This window comes from Cryptotermes secundus, unplaced genomic scaffold, assembly GCF_002891405.2.
Source record: "Cryptotermes secundus unplaced genomic scaffold, Csec_1.0 scaffold145, whole genome shotgun sequence".
Classification (NCBI taxonomy): Eukaryota; Metazoa; Arthropoda; class Insecta; order Blattodea; family Kalotermitidae; genus Cryptotermes; species Cryptotermes secundus.
The window spans coordinates 38386-63293 of NW_019727392.1; the positions used below are offsets into that span (position 1 = coordinate 38386).

The window sequence follows — 24908 nt, forward strand, 5'->3', positions numbered from 1 at the left end:
AGATTGAGGTGATGTATTTGGTTTGTCAATAATAAAGCATGTTACTTTACAAAAATATTGTTGCTCATGACTTTGGTATGACCCTTGTATTAAGCATCAACAAAGGCTAGGATGTTTCCTAGAGCAGTGGCCTAATGATGTAATGTAATCTCTAGTCTTCACACTCAGCGAACTGGATCCCAATGTTGCGCGAACTGAACAGCTAGTGCAGCAGCGTCTGATTCACTGTTAGCCTCTTGCAAGTATAGAGGAACTGTAACATTTCAAAATAAACAAATTTCAATTAATGACCAAGGTAAACATTTTGTTCTCTCCAAGAACAATGCTTATACATCTGTTTTGGGAAAGCAATTAAAAGTAACTTCTCACAATAAAAGTATTTAGGAGAAAGGATGCACAAAGGCTTTTGTCTCCTAAAATGTGAGACCATGTAGCTTTGTAGATGAGTATAAACATTTCTATGGAACCAAGTGCCACCAACTTCAGTGCTAACAATGGATGCAGTAGGCTGTTCCAAAACATTGATACCACCTACCAAAATGCCTTGCATCAGCTCCCAGAACACCATAACTTGGTACACACAGCAAGTGAAAACCTAAAATCTCACATAGAATTTATTACTCAGAGTAATCTTTAATTGATTTTCGTGTCCTGCCTCGTTCCTTCTGAATGCACTCAATGAAAGTGTAATACTTCGTATTAGTATACAAGTATTACAAAAGAATCAATAGTTATAGAAGGAGGTGTGAACAGAATGAAAATTAAGTTATTTTGAACACACTCTCCTGATTAGGCATTATGCACCTTGACATCGTAAATGAATTCAATGACAACACCGATCTCCCTGACTTTTGTAAATGACTTCCTACCATTCAAGGCTGCTTTCATATGTGAATTCATCTGTCTTCATATAAAGTTTCATAGTATACTGAAATTAAATTCTGCTTACAGTTTACATAGTACCACAAAGCATCGGGATTACTTACCTTATTAAAATTGATAAATGACGCTAGTAGTTATTTGTTTGACTATGGTGGCAACACATCCAATTTGAGTCCATGTCGCAGGTGAGGACTGCATGTGCCACAGTAACCTCCACACTTGCCACTCACTTTCTGGTTTCCCTGTACATGAAACATCCGCTGCCTTCAGCTGGTTGTTCACAAACCCTTCTCATCAATATTTGTGCTGTGTTTAGGTTTGCTTTTATTACTCATATACATATATGTGGTGGAAAGGACAAGGTGAAATATACATATGGGGCATGCAGTAGTGTAGTTGGTTGAGCCACTATGCTACAAGCCAGAAGGTCGTGGGTTCAAGTCCCAATGAGGACAACGGATTCTTTTTCAATTGACCTAATCCTTCCAGCCGCATTATGGCGCTGGGGTCAACTCAGCCTCTAACAGAAATGAGTACCAGGAATATTCTTGGGGGTAAAGGGCGGCCGGCGCATAAGGCTGACAACCTTGCCGCCATCTATAAGCCAATTGTCTAGATAATGTGGGACCCTCAACACATCACATCCCTATGGGCCTCCACGGCCTGTTAGAGGGATACCTTCACTTACTTTATATATATATATATATATACACACACACATACACACACACACACACACATAGAATTTTCCCAGCATTCAATTTAATATAAACTGCATGATCTTATCTTCTTTTTCGTGACTAAGTTTACGCTATGAAAGACTTGTGACAGAGGGCAGCATCTCACTCAATGAAAATATATATGTGCACAATACATGGTGATCAATCAGTTTGCAGACCAGCACACTACTGTAGGTAAGACAAATTCCTTCGCTTGTTTTAAATCTGCTAAGACATTCACTATTTACTCAGATGTAACATCTCATGAAGCTGTGTTGTGCCATCCATAATTTGTGTTTCACCAGAAAATGGCAGATTTAAAAGAACAGCAAGCATGCATCTAGTTCTGCTTCAAGCAAGGCAAAAGTACTATAAAAAGTCATGAACTGTGAAAACTTATCTTCGGAAACCAAGCAATAAGCAGAACTCGAACATTTCATCCCTCCTCCAACTTAAGAAATGGAGTGATATTAGTTATTGTTACTGAGATTTCTGGATGTCCATCCATGAGCAAATAGAAGAAAACAAGACATAAATCAAAGAACCTGTTCATGACAACAGACATGCCATTGTAAGGAGGAGGGACTCTCCTTTGGATCATCCAAAGATCTGAGTTATGCCTCCTCTGTTGACTGAATCACATAAATATGTATCAGGAGCTTCAGAAAAATCTTCAGACTGAATCTCAAGTTGGCATTACAGGGAAATAGAATTGATTATATCATCAGAATTCAAGATAACTGCAGGCTGTATTCAAGCAGTAAAAGAAAGTTAAGAATTTTGCAAATGCTTTCAACAGCAGCACAATCAGATCAATTCGAAATTGGTCTGAGACCATCAGTCCCTAATGAAACTGAACATAACAGCATTCAGTCAGTATAGGTGCAGGTCAGAGGGGAGTTGAGGGAAGGCATGTAGCACCTCAAAAAGAGTTGCCATGAGGGCCATCAGGGACTGGATGAACAGAGACTATAAAAGCTAGCGGGCGTTCATACCAGAATAAGCACCATCTGATGAAGAGGAAGAGGAGGAGGAGGAGGAGGGGACAGAGAGAAGATGTGTAATGAGTCTACTCACAGGACATTGCCACTGAAGAGGATACCTCTCCAAAACTAGGACCAGTAAATCACCACACTTGTGAAAGATACCAGAATGAAGACAGGCAGCCTCAGAGATCCTACATGACTGTAAGATTCCACATAACTCAAGATCTAATCATTTGTGACTCCAATCTGTGAAGTCAAGTATGACTATCTAAATGATCAATTAAGGAAAGTAATATGCTTTATGAAATGCTCAGAACTACTAGGGGGCTAATGCAGAAAGAAGACACAATACATAAAACATGAGGTTCTCCTGGTGGTAGTTATGCAGAGTCTATCTTCTGGGATATACATTCCATGTACTATGCTACAAGTCAGCCAACATTTTGAAGGAACATGTCACCTTTATCTTCAGGATTGAAAAGAAAGCAAAGCAAGAAACTAGCATAAGGAAGGCAAGCAAAACTCTGCTTTGCTCTGTGGAGCCAACCACACAAAACATTCACAATATGTGTTCACACAGAACAGACCACCACAGCAAAGTACACATTAGCTAAATAACACAAACAAACATTTAACGTATACTAATATATTCATTACATTATATATACACAGTGTGTCCAGGTTCTGTTAGGACTGTGTTCATTAAAAATACAAGATGTGAATTATTGTAACATGTTTCGTTACTGAATACGCCGTAGAGATCGTTTATTGGTTTATTGAACAATCTACAAATATCGGCTACAATTAATTATCACAATGTTACGGGTTTCCACACTTTACAAACCCTACAACAAAATCTCTTAACACTATCTTCAAGAGTCTTCACGTATTAATAACGCGGGACCTATAGAAGTCTCCCTGAATTACACACTCCAAATATCACTGGTTATCGCACACGCGTCTGTAGCTCGTAACTTGCAAACTGAGAACTCGTTGATAACGCACTGACTCTCGCTTGCTGCTCAGCCGGCTTTTATTCCGTTCACTGTTGCTAGTGTGACGTGGCGTATAGCCTAGCAACGCTGTTACCCCTTGGTGACGTCACCGCTGTTGACTCGCTTTGCATAGCTTCAAGGTTGCGGGGACTCGGCTAACTTCAGCTCCGCTCGTGACGTCACCGCGGGGAGAGTTGCGGGGTGATGACTCGCCTATTACGCGAGCGCTACGTTACCGCTACGTGCCGCTGGGGAGGTAGGGGTCAACATGTCACATTATTTTCAAAATTTCACTCTTTTTATTCAAAATAGTCTCCTGAATCAATACATAGCAGGAATAGATCAAAAAGTTTTTGAAAACAGTCACTGTACTTCTTTTGTGGAATTGCATTTAAAACTGCGGTACATTCCCTTTGGATGTCCTGGATGGTGTCATGACGTTCTCCTTTCATCGCCAACTTAACTTTTGGGAACAACCAGAAATCTACTGGAGCCAAATCTGGCCAATACGGAGGATGACCAAGGACTGCGATCCCTTTTCTAGCAAAAAATCGCCTTCAATCTTCAATTTGTGCAGTGGGGCATTGTTGTGGAGGAGCGACCAGGAACCTTGCTCTCGATATCCAGGTCGAATTCGAAAAATTCTCACCCACAAACGATTGAATTCATTGTTTGACCTTCTGGCAAAAATTCCTTGTGATGATTCCTTTGGAAACACAGAAAACATTTAGCAGTGTCTTTATTTTGTAAATTTTGTATCACTTTGGGCCGACTGTAGCATGCCTTTGCAGTGTTCCACTCTGGCATGTTTTTTATCGCCTGACAGTGCATGCGGTAGAAACCGCGCACAGACCTTCCGTTTGCCCAAATCCTCCATCAAAATTTGATGCACAGTATTTTTTGGTATTCCCTAAAGCTCCTCGATGAATCTTGCAGAAACACATCTGTCTGATGCAAGGATTTTGGTCACTTTTTGTACATTTTCTTCAGTGCGACTTGTTCTCGGCTTTCATGCACGTGGAGCATCTTAAATGTCCTCCTTACTGTCACGAAATGCAGCATACCATTGAAAAATGCTCAAGCGACTCAAACAATCACTACCATACACACTTTTCATCATTTCGTACTCTTCTCCGGCTGTTTGCCTAACTTCAAACAAAAATCTGACGTTGGCTCTCTGTTCAACCGCCATTTTCCGATGAGCATCATAACAGTACTGTTACATTCAAGGTCAAAACACATGATGCAGCAATGCTTGCACTTTGAAATTATAGAATTCAAGAATCTTAATGTCACAAGTCTCCAACAGATGGCATTGCAGGGCACAATTTAAGAAAAGAAAATAGTTCTAAGGGATCCTGGACACACTGTGTGTGTATATATATAAAATTATTAACATAATACAATTATTACATATTACAGAAAACACACACACACCTGACAACCAGATGCAGTACAGCTGAATCAGCATTTTATGAATGTTTAAAAATTTTAAACATTTTAAAATTAAAAACAAAGATGCATTCATATGTGACATATTAACATGACACTGCAACAGTTTTAGCAAGAGTGTATATGCCTGATGATGGCCAAGAACGTCCGACACATACTGTAATAAGATATATGAAAAACGAAAATAAGTATTGTACTTGAGACAGGGATTACACTTATGTACAAAAGGTAAAAAAAAAAAAATGGTTGCATAACATACTTCCGATAAAGAATGTAAAATTAAGTGGCTTGGAGCAGGTTTGAACCAGAAGTTCCTGTGTAGCCAGTCAGCAAAATGTGAGAGAAAGTGAATGCATTTAAAAAAAATATAGAATAGGGGTCAACAATGAAATGAACTACACCATCTGCAGATTTCTTTCCTGGATAAAAACGAAAATACCACTATCACTCTATGAGTACTTTCCAGTCAACATGTAGGCATTCTGAAAGTTATACCTCTGACCAATGGATCTTCTTAGATGGTTTCGATCCTTTACCCTCCCATTTGGTGAGTGCTGATACTACGAAATTTGTTCCAATGAGATTGATGGAGAAACGCCCCTGAGGGCATTCTGCCTTGCTATAGCAATCTCCTGCCTGTCCGTAAGGTACCTGTTGCCCCTGTTGGCCCTTTGCCTGCCTTGAGAAAGTGCTGTCTTGAGCTAAGAAAAAGCAAATGGTAAATTTGATGAGATGATTTCATTTCTTAAAAATGTAACCTTTTTGTAACAATTCAGTGTGATGTTTCATGGAATACAGTAAGCTACCACTCGCTGAGTACCGTCCATAACCCACATTTCAGAGCCTGTTATTTTGCATGTAGTTCTAACAGGAATCAACAACAAATGGTTCATCCATATGCAAATGCCCACACATACACACAGAGATATGTATACACAGGATGAGTCAAAATAGCTGATCATCTTGACTATCTTGCGAGCAGAATGAGACCTGTCAGTTCTTTTTGGGTGGAGGGATGAAACTAGATCAAGAGGCTGACCAAAGTACCCAAAGAAAATTAATTAATCTGTAGCACAAACCAAACCTAGATTCCTTTATATAGCATGGAGAATTTATTGCGACCAACAATTGTTACTACTGTTATCTGAAACAAAATACTGTTTGAAGAAAGCAGTCTTCTGGGATTTGGCACCGTGTATATGTGGTGTTAACCGACGTTTCGGAGGAACGTATCGCCTCCATCTTCAGTGTAGAAGAAAAAATATAAGAAATCTGCAAAGCGAAGAGACCGTGAGAACCGGTAAAAGCAGACTGCTTTCTTCATAGTCACCGCCGTGAAAGCCTCAAATCTTACAAAATACTGTTTATTATATCTGCATTATATTCAAAGTTATGATTATATATACTGGAGAATCTTACAATTTCTTTCTCCAAACTTCCTCAAGAAATATCAATTAAATGTGGTACTGCAGGTTTCTCTGAAATTTGTTACATGTATTTTATTTTTGGTCAATAAGTGTCCAGTACAATCCCTACTTTACTTAATACTTTGAAGACTGAATTTCTTCTAAATAACACAAAATTCAGTTCATATCTTACAGGAAATGTTATGTTTCTGCTACAAATCCACCTGGTTAATGCTGTTTAGGCTGTTTAGCCTGTGTTACACCTCCATCCAAGACGAGTTACAACACATTAATGTCAAACACTCAAATTTAAACACCAAAAGACTCATCAAATTTCATCACCAAAAGCAATTTGTTGCATCTCGTAAGATGCAACTAAATGCATAACAAAACAGTAAATCATACAGGCACAAAATTTCAATATCCAAATTCTCAAAATAATTTTATGAAGAAATCAAAACTTTAATCAATGAGTCAATTATTAATTACCATCATTAAACATGAATACATTTTAGGCCATTACAGATCTCCCTTAAGCGAAATGTTGGCAAATCAAACGGAAATAGATTCATTTACATCTCACGTGTCACTTACTATAAAAAACATGTTCAAACAGCTCTGATACCACAATAAACAAATATCAAGAAAACAGAATTGATGAACGTTTACCTCTTCTCAGGTAGAGACTAGAACTTGGTAACAGCTGTAAGCTGCCTCTTTCTTAGCTGTTTAACACATATACAACTGTTTCTCATGATACATCAATGAATCAATCATAGAAAGATGAATGAAGTCACACATATCAATTAAACAAGATAACATAATATTCAAATCATTCAATGATGTTATGCATTTCTCTAGTGTAAAATACTCAGTACAAGTCTCACTCATCCATCATAGGATACATCCATAATTTTCTTTGAAATCTAGTCTACAAGAAATAATCAAAATGTAGTAAATAATCTCTCTGATGTAACAAGTTCCCAGAACACATATAGGCGTCTTCCATAGCTTAAATTTAATAACACCAATTGAACTGTATCTTAACACTGTTTATGAATACCGCTACCCCACTTGTAGCTCTTCACTTATCGAGCTGCTTCACTTCACTTTATATTTCAAACAGCTATCCATCATATCGACAAGATTACTGAGCCCACATGGGCAAATTCTTTAGTGAACATAGGGCAAAATTTTAAGACTCACTGAAGCCCAATCAAATTAATCATTTGGTTCTTCCAAATGTGCCAAAGCTTTCTTATTGTGAGCCCACTTCCACATAATTCAGTAAATCTCCAACAATGGCTGACCCCAGAATTATACAATAGATCTTGTTTAATGATGTGTTCACCAACTTTCTTTTATTACATTATTCTGTGCAATACCTGATTTTGTAACGTTTTAAAGCCTCATTGTTCTGTAAGCCATTTTTGACTACCATGCACATCATAGTCAATATTACTAACAAATCTATCCCAAGATTCTTGAATGGCTTTCCCAGGTATTGTTTTGCAGCCCTCTGACATCACACAACAGGAGGGCTGTGGGAAGAGGGGTTTTCTGTGCCATCTGTGCAAAGGTGTTTAGAGTTTAGTTGTTTGTGAGACAGTCACCCACCATTTAAGACGTCAACATGGAAGTTGAGAGATCTACAGCATTGGGAACCATTACCATACAATAACTGGTGAGACACAGCAGACAGAAAAGACTTAGTGCATGCTGTAGTGAATTGTACAGTGTGTGAATTAGCGATATCACTACACTTACTTGTAGCTATGTTCTGTAAGGGTTCAGTAAATCCAATTACCAACCTAAACCCTGTCTATAGTCACTCATACAGGTGTCAATATATTTTACTTCCAATATTATATTATAGAAGGAAGGGTAAGAAAGAAAATACAAATGGGACAACTAAGAAAGGAAGATTCACTTATCATGAGATAGCACCATATTTGGTTTACAATATTAGAAAACAGGTTTGTAGACTGAAATGGAAACTGCAGCTTTTCACACTGGTTCATGAGTTAGGAAAGAATTCTCTACGTCACGAGAAGATGATCGCCTGAAGTGAAATGAATGATGAGGAAGCAACTGTGGACAATTTCCTTGCAAGGACTGAGGGAATCATAAAAAATCGGTCATGACAGTCAGCGCACTATACATACAGGAAGCATGAATGTTAATCAGCACAGTTCTATACTCAGTATTCTGTTTATTTGTGTTTCAAACATAGAAAGAAGAACTACTTACTGATGACCCGAAGTGAGGTAATATTTAGACGGACTTTGGAGTACATAGTCAACTGCGCCTTCCCATTGCCATCTACCACACAAGAGCAGTTGTCACGACGCTGGCCATTATATGGACACGTGTCTGGCGAGACCAACCTATTGCACAACATGATAAGTTGGACGTAGTGTAATTGTGGACACTTGAGTGGAATATGTATGACTGATAAGCTCAGTGACAAATTGTGATAACCTGTTTCATCAAGAAAATACTGATTGTGGTAAAAATGTCTGGTAAACAAATCTGGATTCAGTTATAAAGAAAATTAAACAATCATTTTCATGTATATTTCACAGTATGAGAGCAATGGAACCTGAAGCATTATTGATATGTGTGTTGAAAACTTTGTTTCTTCCACACAGATGGAATGGATGTAGATAGAATCTAACAAATTTCTAGCTAGTATGAATGTGACAATCGTTAATCATAACCAGATACCATGAATTTCAATTTCAAGATCGCAAAAGTAACAGAAACTGTTGAATATTGCTTGTAGACTTATAAAGAAAAGAAGCGGCCTCCGTAGTCTAGGGGTAACATTCCCACCTCATGACTCAAGGTACGCGGGTTCAAACCCGGCGGAGGTTGTGGAATTTTTAAGGGCAGAAAAATTCAGGGAACAAGTCCTCCAGGAGGGACTTTAAGCCGTGGGTCCCATGTCGTAGCTTTACGGCACGTAAAAGAACCTCATGTCCCAAGGGGACCATTGAGCCAAATTCAGGACATTTCCCGCCCAACAGTAGTCTCTAACACCTCTGGTAGGTGGGGGAAGCATCGAGATACCGCTGAGCCAGTAGAGGCCGAACTTGCTGGCTGAGTCTGGACTGATGGCACACGCCAGTACCGGTAGGGAATAGAGACTGGTAGAATATCATAGGGGGACGCAAAATGGACCAACAGTTGGTCTAAGTGCATGGGGAAATCCACCCTCTCCAATAAAATACAATATAAAGAAAAGGCATAACTTGTCATTCCATACAACATAAATTATGATATAACACACATATAACTTGGAATTTCTACACTTGATATTTTATGAATCAATATAAAAAAAGGTTAAGGGAAATGAAGTTAAACATAACCACATAAATCTCGAAGAGAGAATTCAATCTTATCCACATGCATGTATGGTGTGGAACCTCCATTAAAGGCTTGCTTAGGGATCAGTGGATCTGTATTCTATAATGAGAAAATTCTTAAAATGGTGGAAATTTAACACCAAGATTACTGGCTTGGGGTAAAAGAAATCAGACTTTAAATAAGGGAAAACTTTAAGTCAAAGTATGTTAAATCAGGGCTCCACTATAGTTATATTTGGACAATATACTTAAAACTAAGATTCCTGTTCCGTTTCTTTGCTTTCTACCATACTCAGTGCAGAGAGTGCAGACATACCTTCGGTCATATATTTCAGAGAAGTTCTCATCTTCACCCGCAGGAAAGCTGAGGTACTCCTGGGGGCTATATGTTGACATCCCATGACAGTATATTGAGACATTAATGCCCATAATTTGCAAGGTGTATTCTTTGTCCTCTTTTGCTTGTAATTTCTGCTGCACATCAAGACATGAAGTAAAGCGGCCTGAAATAAAAAATCCACAACTTTTGTTGTTACAAATTGAAGTCTGACCCAGTAACTGATTCTACTGCACCAGCAACCTGGTTGATACTGACAATGTTAATCTTTTGGGTGAAAACATAAATACCACAAAGAAAAACACAAGATATTCTGTCAGTTGTTAGTAAGAATGTTAGTCTAAAAGTAAACGCACAGAGTGCCAAATACCCCTAAATGTTCCATGTTTCATCAAAAAAATGAGAAAGAAATCTGTGATATAAAGATACTCAACAACAGCCTCTGAAACTGTCAGAGTACAGGTGTTTCAGAATGACAGCACCAAATCAGAACCACATTCATCATGCAATTATAAGCAGGTTAACAATTTTAAGCCTGAAATTCAACTATAAAAGGTTTAAAATTCAGTTTTTACCTCACAGAAAACACAGTGTATCTCTATAGAAAGATCAGTTAGTAAATGCTGTTTAGGGAAATAATCACCATTTGTTCTGAGAACATATAATATGAATGTAGTGAAATGTCAGTGCATGAATTGCTTGGGAATGATGAAGCTTATTCTGTGTACTGAAATTTCACAATATTGAACATATGGACAAGTGAGATAAACCATGAAGTCATATCTAGATGGACAGTCCCAGTCAAACTGTAAACCAAGCACCTTCTAGACAAAAAGTAAGAGCAGCAACCATCTTATAATATCATTCATTCACCTATTTACCATATATGGCAGCTAATATTTTATTACTGTAACATACCTGGAATAGTCTATTGCTGTCCAACAGCTTGATAACACAGGTTTCTGTGAGAACAAGCAGGAATAGTCCATTCCTACCCAACGGCTCACTAACATGTTTCCGTGGCAATGGATTAAAACAGAATAATACAGGAACTGTAAGACATGGTGACTTATATTTGGTTTGCCCTAAAGTAATAAAAAGACTTAGTTAAGAGTTTATTTAGAAGGGAGCCATCATTCAAGAGTTCAGTTCAGGTCAGGTCAAGAGATTTCTATGATTAATTCGTGAAAAGTAGCGTGTATTGCCGTGAAGTGTTCGCCAGTGGACAATGGAAGCTGAAGAAGTGACAAACTTGCAAATAAGAACCAAGTCAGTCGCAGCAGAAGAGAAGACACTCGTAGTCCAGCAAGAAATGGAGCGAGTCTTAGACAGTCACTGATTGTGAGCTGTTATAATTGATTGCAATTGTAATCAAAGTGCCAATAAATCCAATCATCCAATCCAGAACCTGTTAAGCTGTTATTATCCATCACAGAATGCCAGTCACATGACAATAAACTTTTTTTTATTGTTGCTAGCGGAGTGGGACTAAGTCCCTTGTACTGTAGCCACTTCTGGCCTATTGTACCAGCCCCAGATGATAGGTGAGGGTGATTATGGAGCAATTGGTGGAATGAAGATTGGCAGGGGAAACCGAAGTACTCGGAGAAAACCTGCCCCAGCGCCACATTGTCCACCACAAATCCCACTTGACCAGACCCAGGATCAAACCTGGGCCGCCGCAGTGGGAAGCCAGCGACTAACCGCTTGAGCTATGACAATATCCTTACCAAAATATTTATAAAAACTTACATCTGTGCTGGTTACACTTGCGTTTCCGATGAGGCTTAGAAGCTTGTGCACAATTATTCCTAGTAACTTTCTTTCCATCACGATGATAACAATACACATGGCGATGCTGGCGGCCCTTTCTTCCACATGGATGTGAGCACTGTAAGCATTTTAAAGACAAAACAATTTAGGAGAAACAGTTTAGGAATAAACATATTTCCTATTATAATTAAAATATTGTTTGGATTCCTTCTTATGAAATTATATTTAACTATCGAAAAAGCTAAAGACACTCAAGAATGTAAAATGTTGGAAGGGAGATGTGATGAGGAGAGGGACGAACCCAGTTCTTACAATTCAACGATTTCACAATATGCCACAGTCATACCTCCTGCCAATTAAGAAGCTTCTGACTTCTGTGAAAACATATCTATATTAATCCTCTGCCATGACACTTACATTCATTATATCCTGCTGTTATTAGATCAGCCCATTTAAATGCTTTTTGTACAAAATGTTCTAAACTATTATTCACAGCAAATATTCAGTTTTATAGCATTCAAACACATTAAGTGTGCTAAGGCAAAAAATTTCCCTGTACATAATTAATAAAGCACCACACTATGAAGACATATGAGGGAATGGATGTATAGCTCCATCATACACAGTCTGACAAACATAGTGCGGTAGCATGTGAAGTTCATCTGATGTCTAACATAGTGATATTATTTCATCTACATCAAATATTACGTTTACATTTTATTTTAAAACCTCACTTTCCTTTTCCATACTCTACTTTAAGGTTTAATTTTCCAAGGATGTTTTATCATATTATACAATTTGTTCATAAGTAAGTAAAAGTACACCATATTTTTGGCATCCCTCCCCCAACACACACACGCACACAATCATATTGCTATATTTCCATTAAACACATACAATATTGAGTTCATCCCATGAAGAATCATTTTCCACTTTTGGTAATGCATACTCCGTGTTGGACTAGAGTTCAGGGTCATTTCTATTCCTGAAACGTAACTATCATTTCTTGGCACTGTATCCAGAACATGTATACTGAGTCGATAACATTTTTCTGATAAATACACAATGTTATCATTATAATTTCCATTTCTAACTACAAATTCAAAACAACTTTAATCAATAGCTCACATCCAGATCAAAACCATTGTGTCGAGCTAATTTCACAAAAATTTCACCATAAATAATCAGCAGTTTTAATATTTAATCAACAATACAATACAATACAATACACAGAGGAATACAGTTTTTCTGCAATTTAAATATCATATTTATACTTTCACATGCCACATGAATAAGAAATATAATAATGACAAAGAATCCAAATAATCTAGGAGAAGCCAGCCTTAAAACAAAGGCCTTTCATTCCATACAAAGATTTAAAATATTTGGAGACCTCTCAGTATGCAATATTGTGATTACATAGTAAACACTGTCTAAAACATCTCTGAGGGCGTATCATCATCACATAGTGATATAGATCATTACTCCATGATCTGAAAATTACTACATTCTATTTTCTATATGTAACAGGAACCAAAATCGCTATACAATAAATTTTGTTGATCTTTTTTTCCATGAGGTCACCTACTCAAGGTATGATGTACCCTTATAGATACTGCATTTTAGACAGAGTACAATCATAGTAACTTCCTAACAAATTAACAGATTAATAGAAGCTATAGTTGTTTTATGCAGAAACCTACAAATATACAATAACTCTACAGACATTACATGACAAAGTCTCACATCTTGCCACTCTCCTGCATGCCAGTAGAATTCATCCTGGCAGTCAGAACTGAAGCAGGTTCTCTGTTCTGATGGGCGCTCAGCACGGTTGCAGTCATCTGCTGAGACCACTGAACCCAGATGGTGGCACTGAACAGATCTCTGTTGGATGCCATGTCCACATGATTGGGAGCACTGCACACAAACATGTCACTCAGCATAAGTACAATACTAACTTCTACAGTCACTCGCTTTGAATGCAAAAGAGTAGAAATTTGTAGTGCAGTGTGGACCATGGCTCTCAGATGTACCAGTCTGAATGTCTATTATTTGTAAACAGAAACCTGTTGCTACTGAAGCTAGTCAAGAGTGAAAATATTACATAATATAAAAATGTCATCCCTCCTATAACAGCAAAAAATATCCCAATTACAGGTCATAATATTATGCAGGCCATGGATATCATATACGATCTGTTCTGTGTGATGATCTTCTTTATAATTATTTCATAAGCTTGTATCAGCTTCATACAAATTCTGGTTCTGCAGTGGATTCACACATGCAAAACTTAACTAAAATACAGCAAGTGGCTTGAGAGCTGAATCTCACAAATTTTGATGAACAGATAGAAATATATATATACTGTACATTACAGTCATTATCATTTGATGCACGTCCAAACAGATTTTGCATGTAGAAAAAGTTGGATATCTCTAGTCAATTTCTATTGAAAGAAATGAATTCTGGCCAGGAAACAACTAGTATAACTCAATGGGTTTGCTAGCAGTACGGCTATTGACTTACATGCATAAGGTGTTCATTTCAAACCTCATTCAAGATACTGAGCACCCTGACTGAGGTTCTCCATGGTTTTCCTCAGTCCCTCCAGGAGATGCTGCGATAGTACCACTATGCAAAGCATACCGCTTCCCTCAGGAACCCTAAATAAGCCTTATTACAAATGAAAGTAATCACATTTCTGTGGGAATAGAGCACAGAGGGACTGCTGTGCCTAGCATGTGTGTGCCTGTCATCCTACTGAAACACTAATACCCCCACATCTGGAATATTCCAGAAACTAACTGGCTAACATGGAAGACTGAGGTTGTCTCCAAACATTCAGGAACCCTCCCTATGGGTGACTTGGATATAAAAGGAGTTGGTGGCAAGCTTCTTTGTTTGTTAGTTAGTTAATAAGTGAGTCAGTTACTGTTCAGTTCGGTGCATTGTAGGGTGGTTAAGTGGAGTTCAGTGCAGTGCAGTACAGCACAGAGCAGTCAAGCAGAGTTCTGTGCAATGCACAGAAGTTGAGCAAATTGAGAAGAGAGGGCAGAGCTGTGAAAGTTGGCATGCCTGTGAAGTAATGAGAAAACAGAAATGTGATCTTAAGAGTTGCCCGGTTATATTAGTTGAGTCATCCAGAAAGCAACACAAATCAGGCTACACCACTCTTAAGCAGCAGAGATGGTGCTATGACCATTCTCATTCAAAAATCCCATTTTAGATCATGGAACAGCTAACAATGCTACAAGGGGATTCACTTCTTCCCAATGGATAATTTCCTTACCTTTTAGGTCCATATTCTTCCTATTTTCTCATTCCCATCACAACCTACGGAGGTTCCCTCTAAAACACTCCACACAGCTCAAACCACAGCAGAAGAGGTTAATCAGCATTTGAACTTACTGAACAATTAAAATATATAAAACTATAATTATTTTGCCTGTAATTCTGTATGGGTGTGAAACTTGGCCTCTGCATTAAGGGTACTTAGGAACATGGTGCTGAAGAGAATACAAAGAGGACTGAAGAGGGATTAAATAAAAGGGGACTGGAGACAACTGCATAATGAGAAGCTTGTGCTCCTTGCCAAATATAATTAGAATGATACAACCAAGGAGGATGAGGTGTGCAGGGAATGTACCATGCACAAGGGACGAGAGGATTTCATACAGGATTTCAGTGGGAAAACCTGAAGGAATGACACCACTAAGGAAATAGATCCATATTAAAATAGATCTTAAAGAAATAGGATTGGTGTGTGTACTGGATCCATCTGTCTCAGGATATATGCCAGTGGTAAACTCTTGTAAACTAGGTAATGAACATTCGGGTTCCATAAAATTCTGCGAATTTCTTGCGTGGCTCAGCAACTATTAGCTTCTCAAGAAGGACTCAGCTCCATGGAGTCAGTCAGTCAAGCCTTTCAATATGAATTGTCCTGGAATGAAATATTTACATGTCCCGTCTTCTGGGACATAATACCATGTAGTCTACTGAGAGCCAACCAATGTTCTGGAGTAACATGTTCCATCTTCTTGGATACAGAGCTGTGTAGTCTGTTGAAAGTGAACTGATATTTTAGAGCAAGAGACTACACAGTGTAATGTTCCAGAAGATGTAACTCTTCTTAACCACCACTGTGAAAACCTCAAATCCTCACTCTCACAGAGCTGAGCCCTTCTTGAGAAGCCACCAACTGTGCAGCGATTCAAGAACTTCCCAGAATTTTATGGAATCTGAAGGTTCATTACCATGTTCACGAGAACCCTCCACTGGTCCCTATCCTGAGCCAGGTCAATCCAGTCCATACCACCTCATCCTAGCCAAGATCCATTTTAATATTATACACCCACCTATGTCTTGGTCTTCCTAGTGCCCTCTTTGCTTCTGGCTTTTCCACCAATATCCTATATGCATTCATCTTCTCTCCCATTGATGTTACATGCCCTGGCCATCTCATCCTCATTGACTTGATCATTCTAACTATACTTGGTGAAGAGTACAAGTTATGAAAACTCCTTATTATGGTACAAATGGTTGAGGCACTATGCTACAAGCCAGAAGGCCACAGGCTCGAATCTGTTGACTGTCTAGAAAATGTGGGAGCCTCAATGTCTCATGAGCCTATGGGCCTCCATGGCCTGTTACAGGGATAGCTTTACCTCAAATTCTACATGAAATATCTACTTTTCTACCACGTGTGGCATAATTGTTCATAGTATGCTTGTAACTATGTAGATTTATTTTGTTAACTTATATTACTGAATGACATGTCCAAATGTTACTATGTAGCAAAACAGATGAAAATAAAATACAGAATACAGAATTTTCACTTCCACTGAAATGAAACAATGTGCACTTGTTGGCTACAAAGGATCATATTAATTGACATTGGGACTTCATGCAGTTCTTGTAACACCAGCTGAACTTATACTGTTATTATAAAAGCTAACCAACGTGGCATAACAGGAAGTATTCACTTGTAACAGTAAGTGACATGGGGATAAACAGAGTTGGTGAATGTGAAATTTAATTTTTTTTTAAAGAAATATAACCTTAAAATTTAAAATGTTTCATAATATACCTCAGACCAGTCCCCTTCAATCCAAGAGAATGGACAGTGTTTTATGCATCCACGAACAGCCTTAGGCATCTGTGTGTGATCACACTTAGCTGCAGAAACCACCATCTCAGCACCATTCAAAAACTTAGGCTTCAGCTTCAGTCTTCGCTGTCTCTCCACTAATTGCCACTCCTCGTAATATCGCGAATACTGTGCATCTAAGAAGGCACTTGCAGTTTGTTGATAAGGATATGTGTTAGGAGGCACCTCTACACATTTAACTAGCCGGTGACGTTCACCCTTTCCACATGTCTTCGAACACTGTAAAACATGATAATCAAAAAACAGAGATGCTTTTCTCTCGTTCACCACCTGATCGTCTGCACTAGTCAGTGGCCAAGTGATCTAACACCCCAGATCCAAAAGAGTATTGCATACACTTCACACGTTTTACTACAAGCAATTATTTCCACGTTACTACCATGCATTTCTTTTTCCCCAAGTACATTTTATAATCTTTGCCTGGATAATATGCAGTTGCACACTATTCTGAATGATGTCAACTGCCAAAAAGGGACAAAAACTTTCCACGTCATTGTATGCATGCTGTAAAGCCTTTTCTTAATACATTGTACTGACCTTCATTCTCCTGTAGTAAACCAAAGTTTTGAAAGAAACAATTCACATCTCAAGCTACAGTTTGCACAGATGATCTACTCTTTATTAAATCATCATTTCACTGAAAATGCATGCCATCAACTGTGTAATTTGTTTTCAGCATTTCCCTGCTACCTGGTGGAAAATACCATAGAGCTTATTATGCAGCCATATTTTATTCAGAAAGGTCCTAGAAGCAGGAATCCTTGGAACAAAGAATTCCCATTTCTACCTGCAGTTTCCACAGATGACCCCTTCAGTGATCCATTATTACATCATAATTTTATATATGCTATAAAGAGTGGAAATTGTTTTTGGCAAGGGTCGCAACATTGGCTGGGTACCAATCCCACAACTACTTTCACAGCTTTCTATTGAAAATATTCTTTGGACAGCCCAGCTGTCTTTTGGGTTTCATATACACAGACAGCTGTAGGTTTTAAAATGCAAAATTAGACAAAAATATTTCATGAAATGCACGTACTCAAAGAGGCTGACAATTCCACATCAGGAGCTGGAAATTAAATGAACTATAAGATATCTATATTTCACATCAGTGTCTTTCAAAGAAGTGCCAAAGTGCCAAAGTGCCATTCTAGACTGACCAATCTCATAGAGCTCCACATGTTAACACTTCCTAAAAGACTTAAATTTTAGTATCCAGTGATAGTCCAGTATTAGTATTTGTTATGCAGACAAGAACATCAATATGTTCTCAACAAATATAATAGAAAACTCACCTGACTCCAAATGCCTGTTCGCCACTGATATTCCTTAGTAACAGGTTTCAGATTGGAGTCACTGTAGCTGATGTGGCACTGGGGTAAATCGCACATGTGCTGCTCGTTTGGTCTCTCAAGGGCTGAGCAAAACATGTCAGCCAGTATCTCTCCAGTATGTGACTGACATCTGACCTGTCTATGTTGGTAGCCACCGTCCCCACATGACTTACTGCACTGAAAATGGAGAAACCGAAAACCACTCCCAAAACAGAAAGTCATTCTTGAGCATCTTGAGCATCTTGTAGTTACTGACATATCTACTTCCTACCTTAAATTTCAAAATATGGTCCATACTGAATGAACTTTTGATTCTGAATGTTCTCTTCTGTCATAGTGAGCATAAAAAGCTCATAAACTCTACAAGTGTAGATGTATAAAGTTTCATAGTTCTGTGTTTCATTAGAAGCAAGGGACTGCAAGAAGGGCCAAATTTTATATATGGGACATATAAAAGATATAAGTTGGTTGCAGTGCAGAGGTGGTATGACCCGACCCTTTAATCCAATCTAATCAAAGTGGGAAGTATATTACCATCATCTTTATTCATAAGGTTTCCATGTCATGAATGCATTCCATTTGACACCACATCAAAATTCTTGGAAGATAAAAAGAAAATTAACTGGCCTCTAGAAATTTTACTGTGCAAAAATGCAACAAACACACCTAGGACTCACTCACTCACTCACACACTCACACATGGAGCTGAGCCCTACTTGAGAAATTGCCAATTGTGCAGCTATTCAAGAGCTTCCCAGCATGTTATGGAACCAGACAGTTCATTACCATATTCATAAGAGCCATCCACTGGTCCCTATCCTCAGCCAGATCAATCCAATCCATACCATCCCATCTTATTTCTCTAAGATCCATTTTAATATTGTCCACCCACCTACACCTTGATCTTGCCAGTGGTCTCTTTCCTTCTGGCTTTCCCACTAAAATCATATATGCTACTACAATGCAGAGAATCACAAATCCAATTGTTCAAAATGTTAATTAACAGTATACACATATTACACTGCACAACGGCACAACATATTTTCCTCTTTGTACTCGTATTTCCATTGCCATAAAAAGAATCTTTATTTCAGCTGCATGGAGAATATGTGACATACTGTATCAGCATGACTCAAAATTAAGTATTCCTGACAACTTTCAATGTGTACCAGAACACTGACTTTTGATGAAATATGTCAAGAATAAATTTATGAATAAAATAAACAATTTGACCCACAGACAAAATATCAAAATTGCATATTTCAACATTTTGCAAAAACGGAATACTCAAGCAAGAAAACCAATGTAACTTGTTTGACATACCTAGAACTTTGCTACTTGTGCAGAGGGGTAGAAAACGAGGTAGTTGGGATGCAGGGGAAGCATGTTTCTCATGATATTGCTTACCCCTCAGTTATAATTATTCAGCTTAACAGTGTTAGAACATGCAGAGTAGACAATCTGTCCATTCTGGCTATGCAATATTTTGTTTTCCCTTTCTTTCCTTAGTGCTGCTCATAATCAGAATCAATTATAAGGACATGTTAAAAAGGACATTTTTTGAAACACAGAAATTTGACATTTACATCAATGCAAGAAGTTAGAGACTGCCTTACCCCACTACTTAAACTGTGTGCTGACACAGTGGCCTATCGTGTCTCTAGTTACATCAGACAAGTTATAATACCTTTTAACTTTCATGTTATGGACACAGAATTTTTCTTCCACAGCATTTTTGTGTATATAAGGGCCAGTCAGTAAATAGGTCACAAATGGAAGTAAAACAGCTGTAATGGCAGTAATAGGTTTTCTATGTGCATCACTATGTAGCAGCATAGTCCAGCTTCATGACAGTCTAGGTAGCAGACAAGCATGTGCATGTTCAGTGACTGATTTCAGCAGTCAAAATGGCAACCATGCTTGAGGAGTATTATACCAAAGAGCAGTCAAAAAAACTTCTATGCTGTGGGTTTTGATGCACTGGTAAAGCAATGGGACAAGTGTGTCAATGCTGGTGGATGATATGTAGAGAAATAAAAGTTTTTCTAAGGTTCAAGTATGACATGTTTTATGTTTTATATCCAATTGTGACTTGTTTACTGACTCTCCCCCATATAACAGAGACATCATAATGTTATCATTACAGTAAAAAATATATCTCAAAGACAAATAATTAAGGAATGCTTTTAAAAGAGAAGACAGGATAGTTTGAAATCTGAGTGACTGAGTTTCCTACCTCCGACCATCCACCAGTGTTCCAGGCAGGACAAGGTTCTACATTACATGCTATTCTATCAACTGGTCTGTCCGCTTTATTGCATTCTGCCCCTTCATTTCCATCTTCAGAAGGACATGCCACCATTCGCCGCATGTAGCCCATTCCGCAAGACTTTGAGCACTAGCACAGACAAACGGATTACTACGTCAACTGAATCTTCTTCTTATTCATAACTAGGCTTGTGTGAAAATTATTTTCCCAGTTCAACATGACATCAGCATGAGAATCTAGAACATTTTTGAGACTAAAGATAGAACAAGATTTATCAAAATACACAAGCATTTCATCAGCATTGCCTTAAAGCACAATGGTAACTTACTGCAAATTGCAAACTTAACTTTAATTTTTTCTTTCACTGGGAAATGATAACACACAAAACTTATATTCCATTCTGTCTTTGAATCCACAAAAATGACAAAATTTGCACAGCAAAAGGATGTTGCAATTTTATATTATGAGCCCAGACCAATGCCAATGTAACAATCACTGCCAAACAGTTGCAGTGCAGTGTTCCAGCATTTAGTTAAATCCTATATTTAAGAATTTTTTTTCCTAGCCAAAGCCCAATATAAAAACATTTCATTTTGCTGTATCTAATGAGATTTAATTTAGCAAATAACCCACATTTGGTATAACAAATTTTGACCTCCCATGATTTAATGTGATTGTAATTGAAAGAGCAAATTGTATTTCTTCCATGATTGAAATCAATCCTGCACAGCCACTGTGTTCATTTCATAAGTCACTAATTATTTTAGATATCAATTTCATAGTACTGGTCATGTAATTTTACTTTTTATGCAGAAAAATTTCCTTATGTGTACTTATGTACTGAAATTATATGATCATAATTATATACAGAACATGTAAAAAATTAACAGTTTCTTGACATAATTTTGCAAAAGAGCCATTTAGCAAAAATTCAGATTTATTGTAAGATAGGTCATTCTGTGGCATACTTGGTTGAGGGGCTATGCTACAGGGTTCATGGGTTCAAGTCCCAATGAGGTCATTGGATTTTTTTCAGTTGACCTAATCCTTCCAGCCGCACCATGGCCCTGGGATTTACTCAGCCTCTAACAGAAATGAGTACCAGGAATTAAATAATTTTCCTGGGGAGTAAAGCATGGCCAGCGCATAAGGCTGACAACCTTACCACCACCTTTGAGCCGATTGTCTAGACAATGTGGGACCCTCAACATCTCACAACCCTATGGGCCTTCAGGGCCTGGTACAGGGATAGCTTTACTTACTTTCTTTACTTTTACGTCATTCTAACAGTAATTTATTTAACAGGGATTTCACTTGTTTAACATGCCTGTGGTGGCAGTAAACAACAGAAGCTCTTGACATATACGGCATTATAAATTCCACCCAACATAATCCTAAGCAAAAACAAGAAGGAATTATTACATTTCTGATATATACAGATCTACATTTGTCTTATCTTATTCGGCCGCAAAGATCTTTAAAAAATAGAAGCATGGTTCAGTCATGTAAACTAGTGCTTCATGGTGGGATAGCAAATCATGTTGGCAAAACAATAGCTGGACATACTATGACTTTCCGTTCTGTTATCAGTATTTATTAAACATGAAATGGAAAGTCCAGATCTTCATCTTCCACAGCACACCAAAACCATTTGGAATACTTCAAAACTGAGAACAAAAAGGACACCCACAGTTAACAGACACCAGCATGCAATAAGTTAGTTGGTGACATTTAATGAAGGGGCCTGATGTACTGAGTAAATTGGATGGCACTGACAAGTTCACCAACATTAATACATTCCTCAAATTCCTCATTCCTGAATATATAAATACAATTACTCTGCTCAAGCTATCTCTGACATATCTCCACCCTATCATCTGTATTACATTTCTATCAGCCCTCTCGGTAGTTATCATTCTCAAAAGAACAGGTACATTCTTTCAGAATACAATGACTTTTCTTAAGATTTTGATGTCTGAAGCTCAATTTTTTCCAGTTGGGATACTACATCATATCTGTTGAAAAACTGCAGAGGATTATGGAAGTTTCACAGTGTTCCTTGGCAAATGGCAAGGCATAAGTCTGACAAAAATTCTGATACGGTCATGAATGTATGAAAAGCATACTGGGGGATACAGCATACCTCTCCCCATGGTCCTGTCCGCCACATGTAGCCTGCATTGCTGAGGTCCTTCCCCATGTCATTCATCCCTCCATGATTTGGATATTCTGAAGATGGTTCACCTAGACAGTCTCTAACATAGCACTCCTTTTCTCTCTCTGGTTGTGCCAAATTGTGGTCAGAACAAGCTTGATCACTGGCTAACACCACATTGGATAGTGAATCAATGCACGTCACGTCTCTTGTTGATATTCCCTGGAGGTAAGGAAAGTGAAACTGCAGAAGTCACTCCCCATAAAGAAGCGGAAATTCTTTATTATCTTTCTGTCTGTGAACACATAACATCTACTGGATTCTGGTGAAATTGTAATCTGGAAATGTTTACACTAAAAGAAGTAACTTTCTGCTTCCACTACTCTCTCAGCTTGTTAGCAAGAAAGGCACATTCTGAGATGCCAATAAATCATAAAAAACTGGTATCACATAAAACTTTAACACCTAAATCAATTAACTACAGGCAGCAGTTTGAGCTTTAGTATTGTCAACAGTGCAACAAAATTGCTGAGAGTTAGGTAAATGTTGCTGGCTTCCCACCCCGACGGCCCAGGTTCGATCCCGGGTCTGGTCAAGTGGGATTTGTGGTGGACAAAGTGACGCTGGGGCAGTTTTCCTCCAAGTACTTCGGTCTCCCCTGCAATCTTCATTCCACCAACTGCTCCACAATCACCCTCACCTGTCATCTGGGGCTGGTACAATAGGCCAGAAGTGGCCACAGTACAAAGGACTTAGGCCCACCCCACTAGCAATAAAAAAAATAGGTAAACGTTATGTTTTTCTTCATGTCAATGGTTTGTTATGGTCTTGCAAAAATCATATACTCAGAAATATAACTTCACAGAGGAGTACTATCTTCAGGGATGTAACACCATATAGGCCGGTAGGATTTCTGGCAGACTAAAGAGTGTCACATGCCAGAAGACAGCATTCTTCACCATGAGAGTTCTAAATATCACATAAGTTCATGCAGTCATTTTCATACTCAAAACAGGATTGCAGAAACTTCTGTCTTCTTTTACCCTTTATTTAGCAGTTCATGATTTTTATTTCATGATATTTAGAGGTTACACACCCCTTTAAAAATGGAAAGGTTACACTAGAATTCTTTCTAATTATCAGCTATCACTTGAAGAATAATATAAATGTTTAAATTCTTTCAAATATTTCAGGATTCACCAAACATTTCATGAAATACATACTTTATATTATACTGTATTTCATCATATAATTCATGCACAGTTTTCTCAAAATGTTATGATCAAAGACCTGAATGTGTGATTTGGATTACAATTTATAAAAACGGTCAACAAAGAAAAATATCATCACCTGCTTGACCCTTCTACAGAAGTTACAACATTCTTTTGAATGAAATGAGTAGGTTGCATTAAGATGCTATAGTCAGTAAGAAAAAATATCTAATTCTTTCACTTAACACTTTACATATTTCTTGTTCTTGGTTAGAGAATGTGCATGAATGGTGAAAGGTTTCCAATATTTTGGCAAACAATGCAGTTGCCATCTTCACAATTAATAATGAATGCCTTTGGGAAATGGAAGCTCTAACACAGAGGCTGCAGTGAGCAGTGAGTCAGAGGTGAAGCCATGGTTGGACAAGAGGAGCAGGGTACTTCCTGAAAGGGAGCAACTGCAGTGTCAAACTATGCTAAGTACCCTATTACTCAGGGTTCTATCTCCTGTGTTCATAAGAAAGGACTGCAGAAAATACATATGGATTTTTCCTTGATTTCATGACAAAATGGGAGTGTACAAATTATGTGATGAAATATGGTATGTTTCTTCAGTGCAGAAAACTGTTTCAGGAAAATGGTTGTTAGAGGTTCATAATGCAGTTACTTGGTGATCCCCTGGATCCCATAGGTGTCAGCATGAGAGTGAGTCATGTGAATTATAGTGGAATCCCCATTTAAGGTTTCTTTGATGATCAATAAATTTTAACATAAATTGAGAAAAATCTTAAATGGAGGAAATTTATACAATGATATTATCGACCTCAGATCGCTGAAATTAAACAATG

The 24908-nt window shown here is 38.0% G+C and overlaps 1 protein-coding gene across 1 annotated transcript in view; it reads right to left on the reverse strand.

Moving 5' to 3' along the window:
- LOC111864627 (A disintegrin and metalloproteinase with thrombospondin motifs 9) overlaps positions 1-24908 on the reverse strand; it is a 363750-nt gene continuing 338842 nt past the window's right edge. The window contains exons 25-35 of the mRNA XM_023852002.2: positions 22838-23071; positions 20662-20823; positions 18387-18602; positions 17011-17310; positions 13665-13838; positions 11898-12036; positions 10125-10311; positions 8691-8827; positions 5530-5735; positions 987-1124; positions 1-253 (exon numbers count right to left, since the gene is read on the reverse strand). Of these exons, the coding sequence (XP_023707770.2) occupies positions 1029-1124; positions 5530-5735; positions 8691-8827; positions 10125-10311; positions 11898-12036; positions 13665-13838; positions 17011-17310; positions 18387-18602; positions 20662-20823; positions 22838-23071 (1851 nt within the window). The 3' untranslated portion in view covers positions 1-253; positions 987-1028. The remainder of the gene's footprint in view (positions 254-986; positions 1125-5529; positions 5736-8690; positions 8828-10124; positions 10312-11897; positions 12037-13664; positions 13839-17010; positions 17311-18386; positions 18603-20661; positions 20824-22837; positions 23072-24908) is intronic.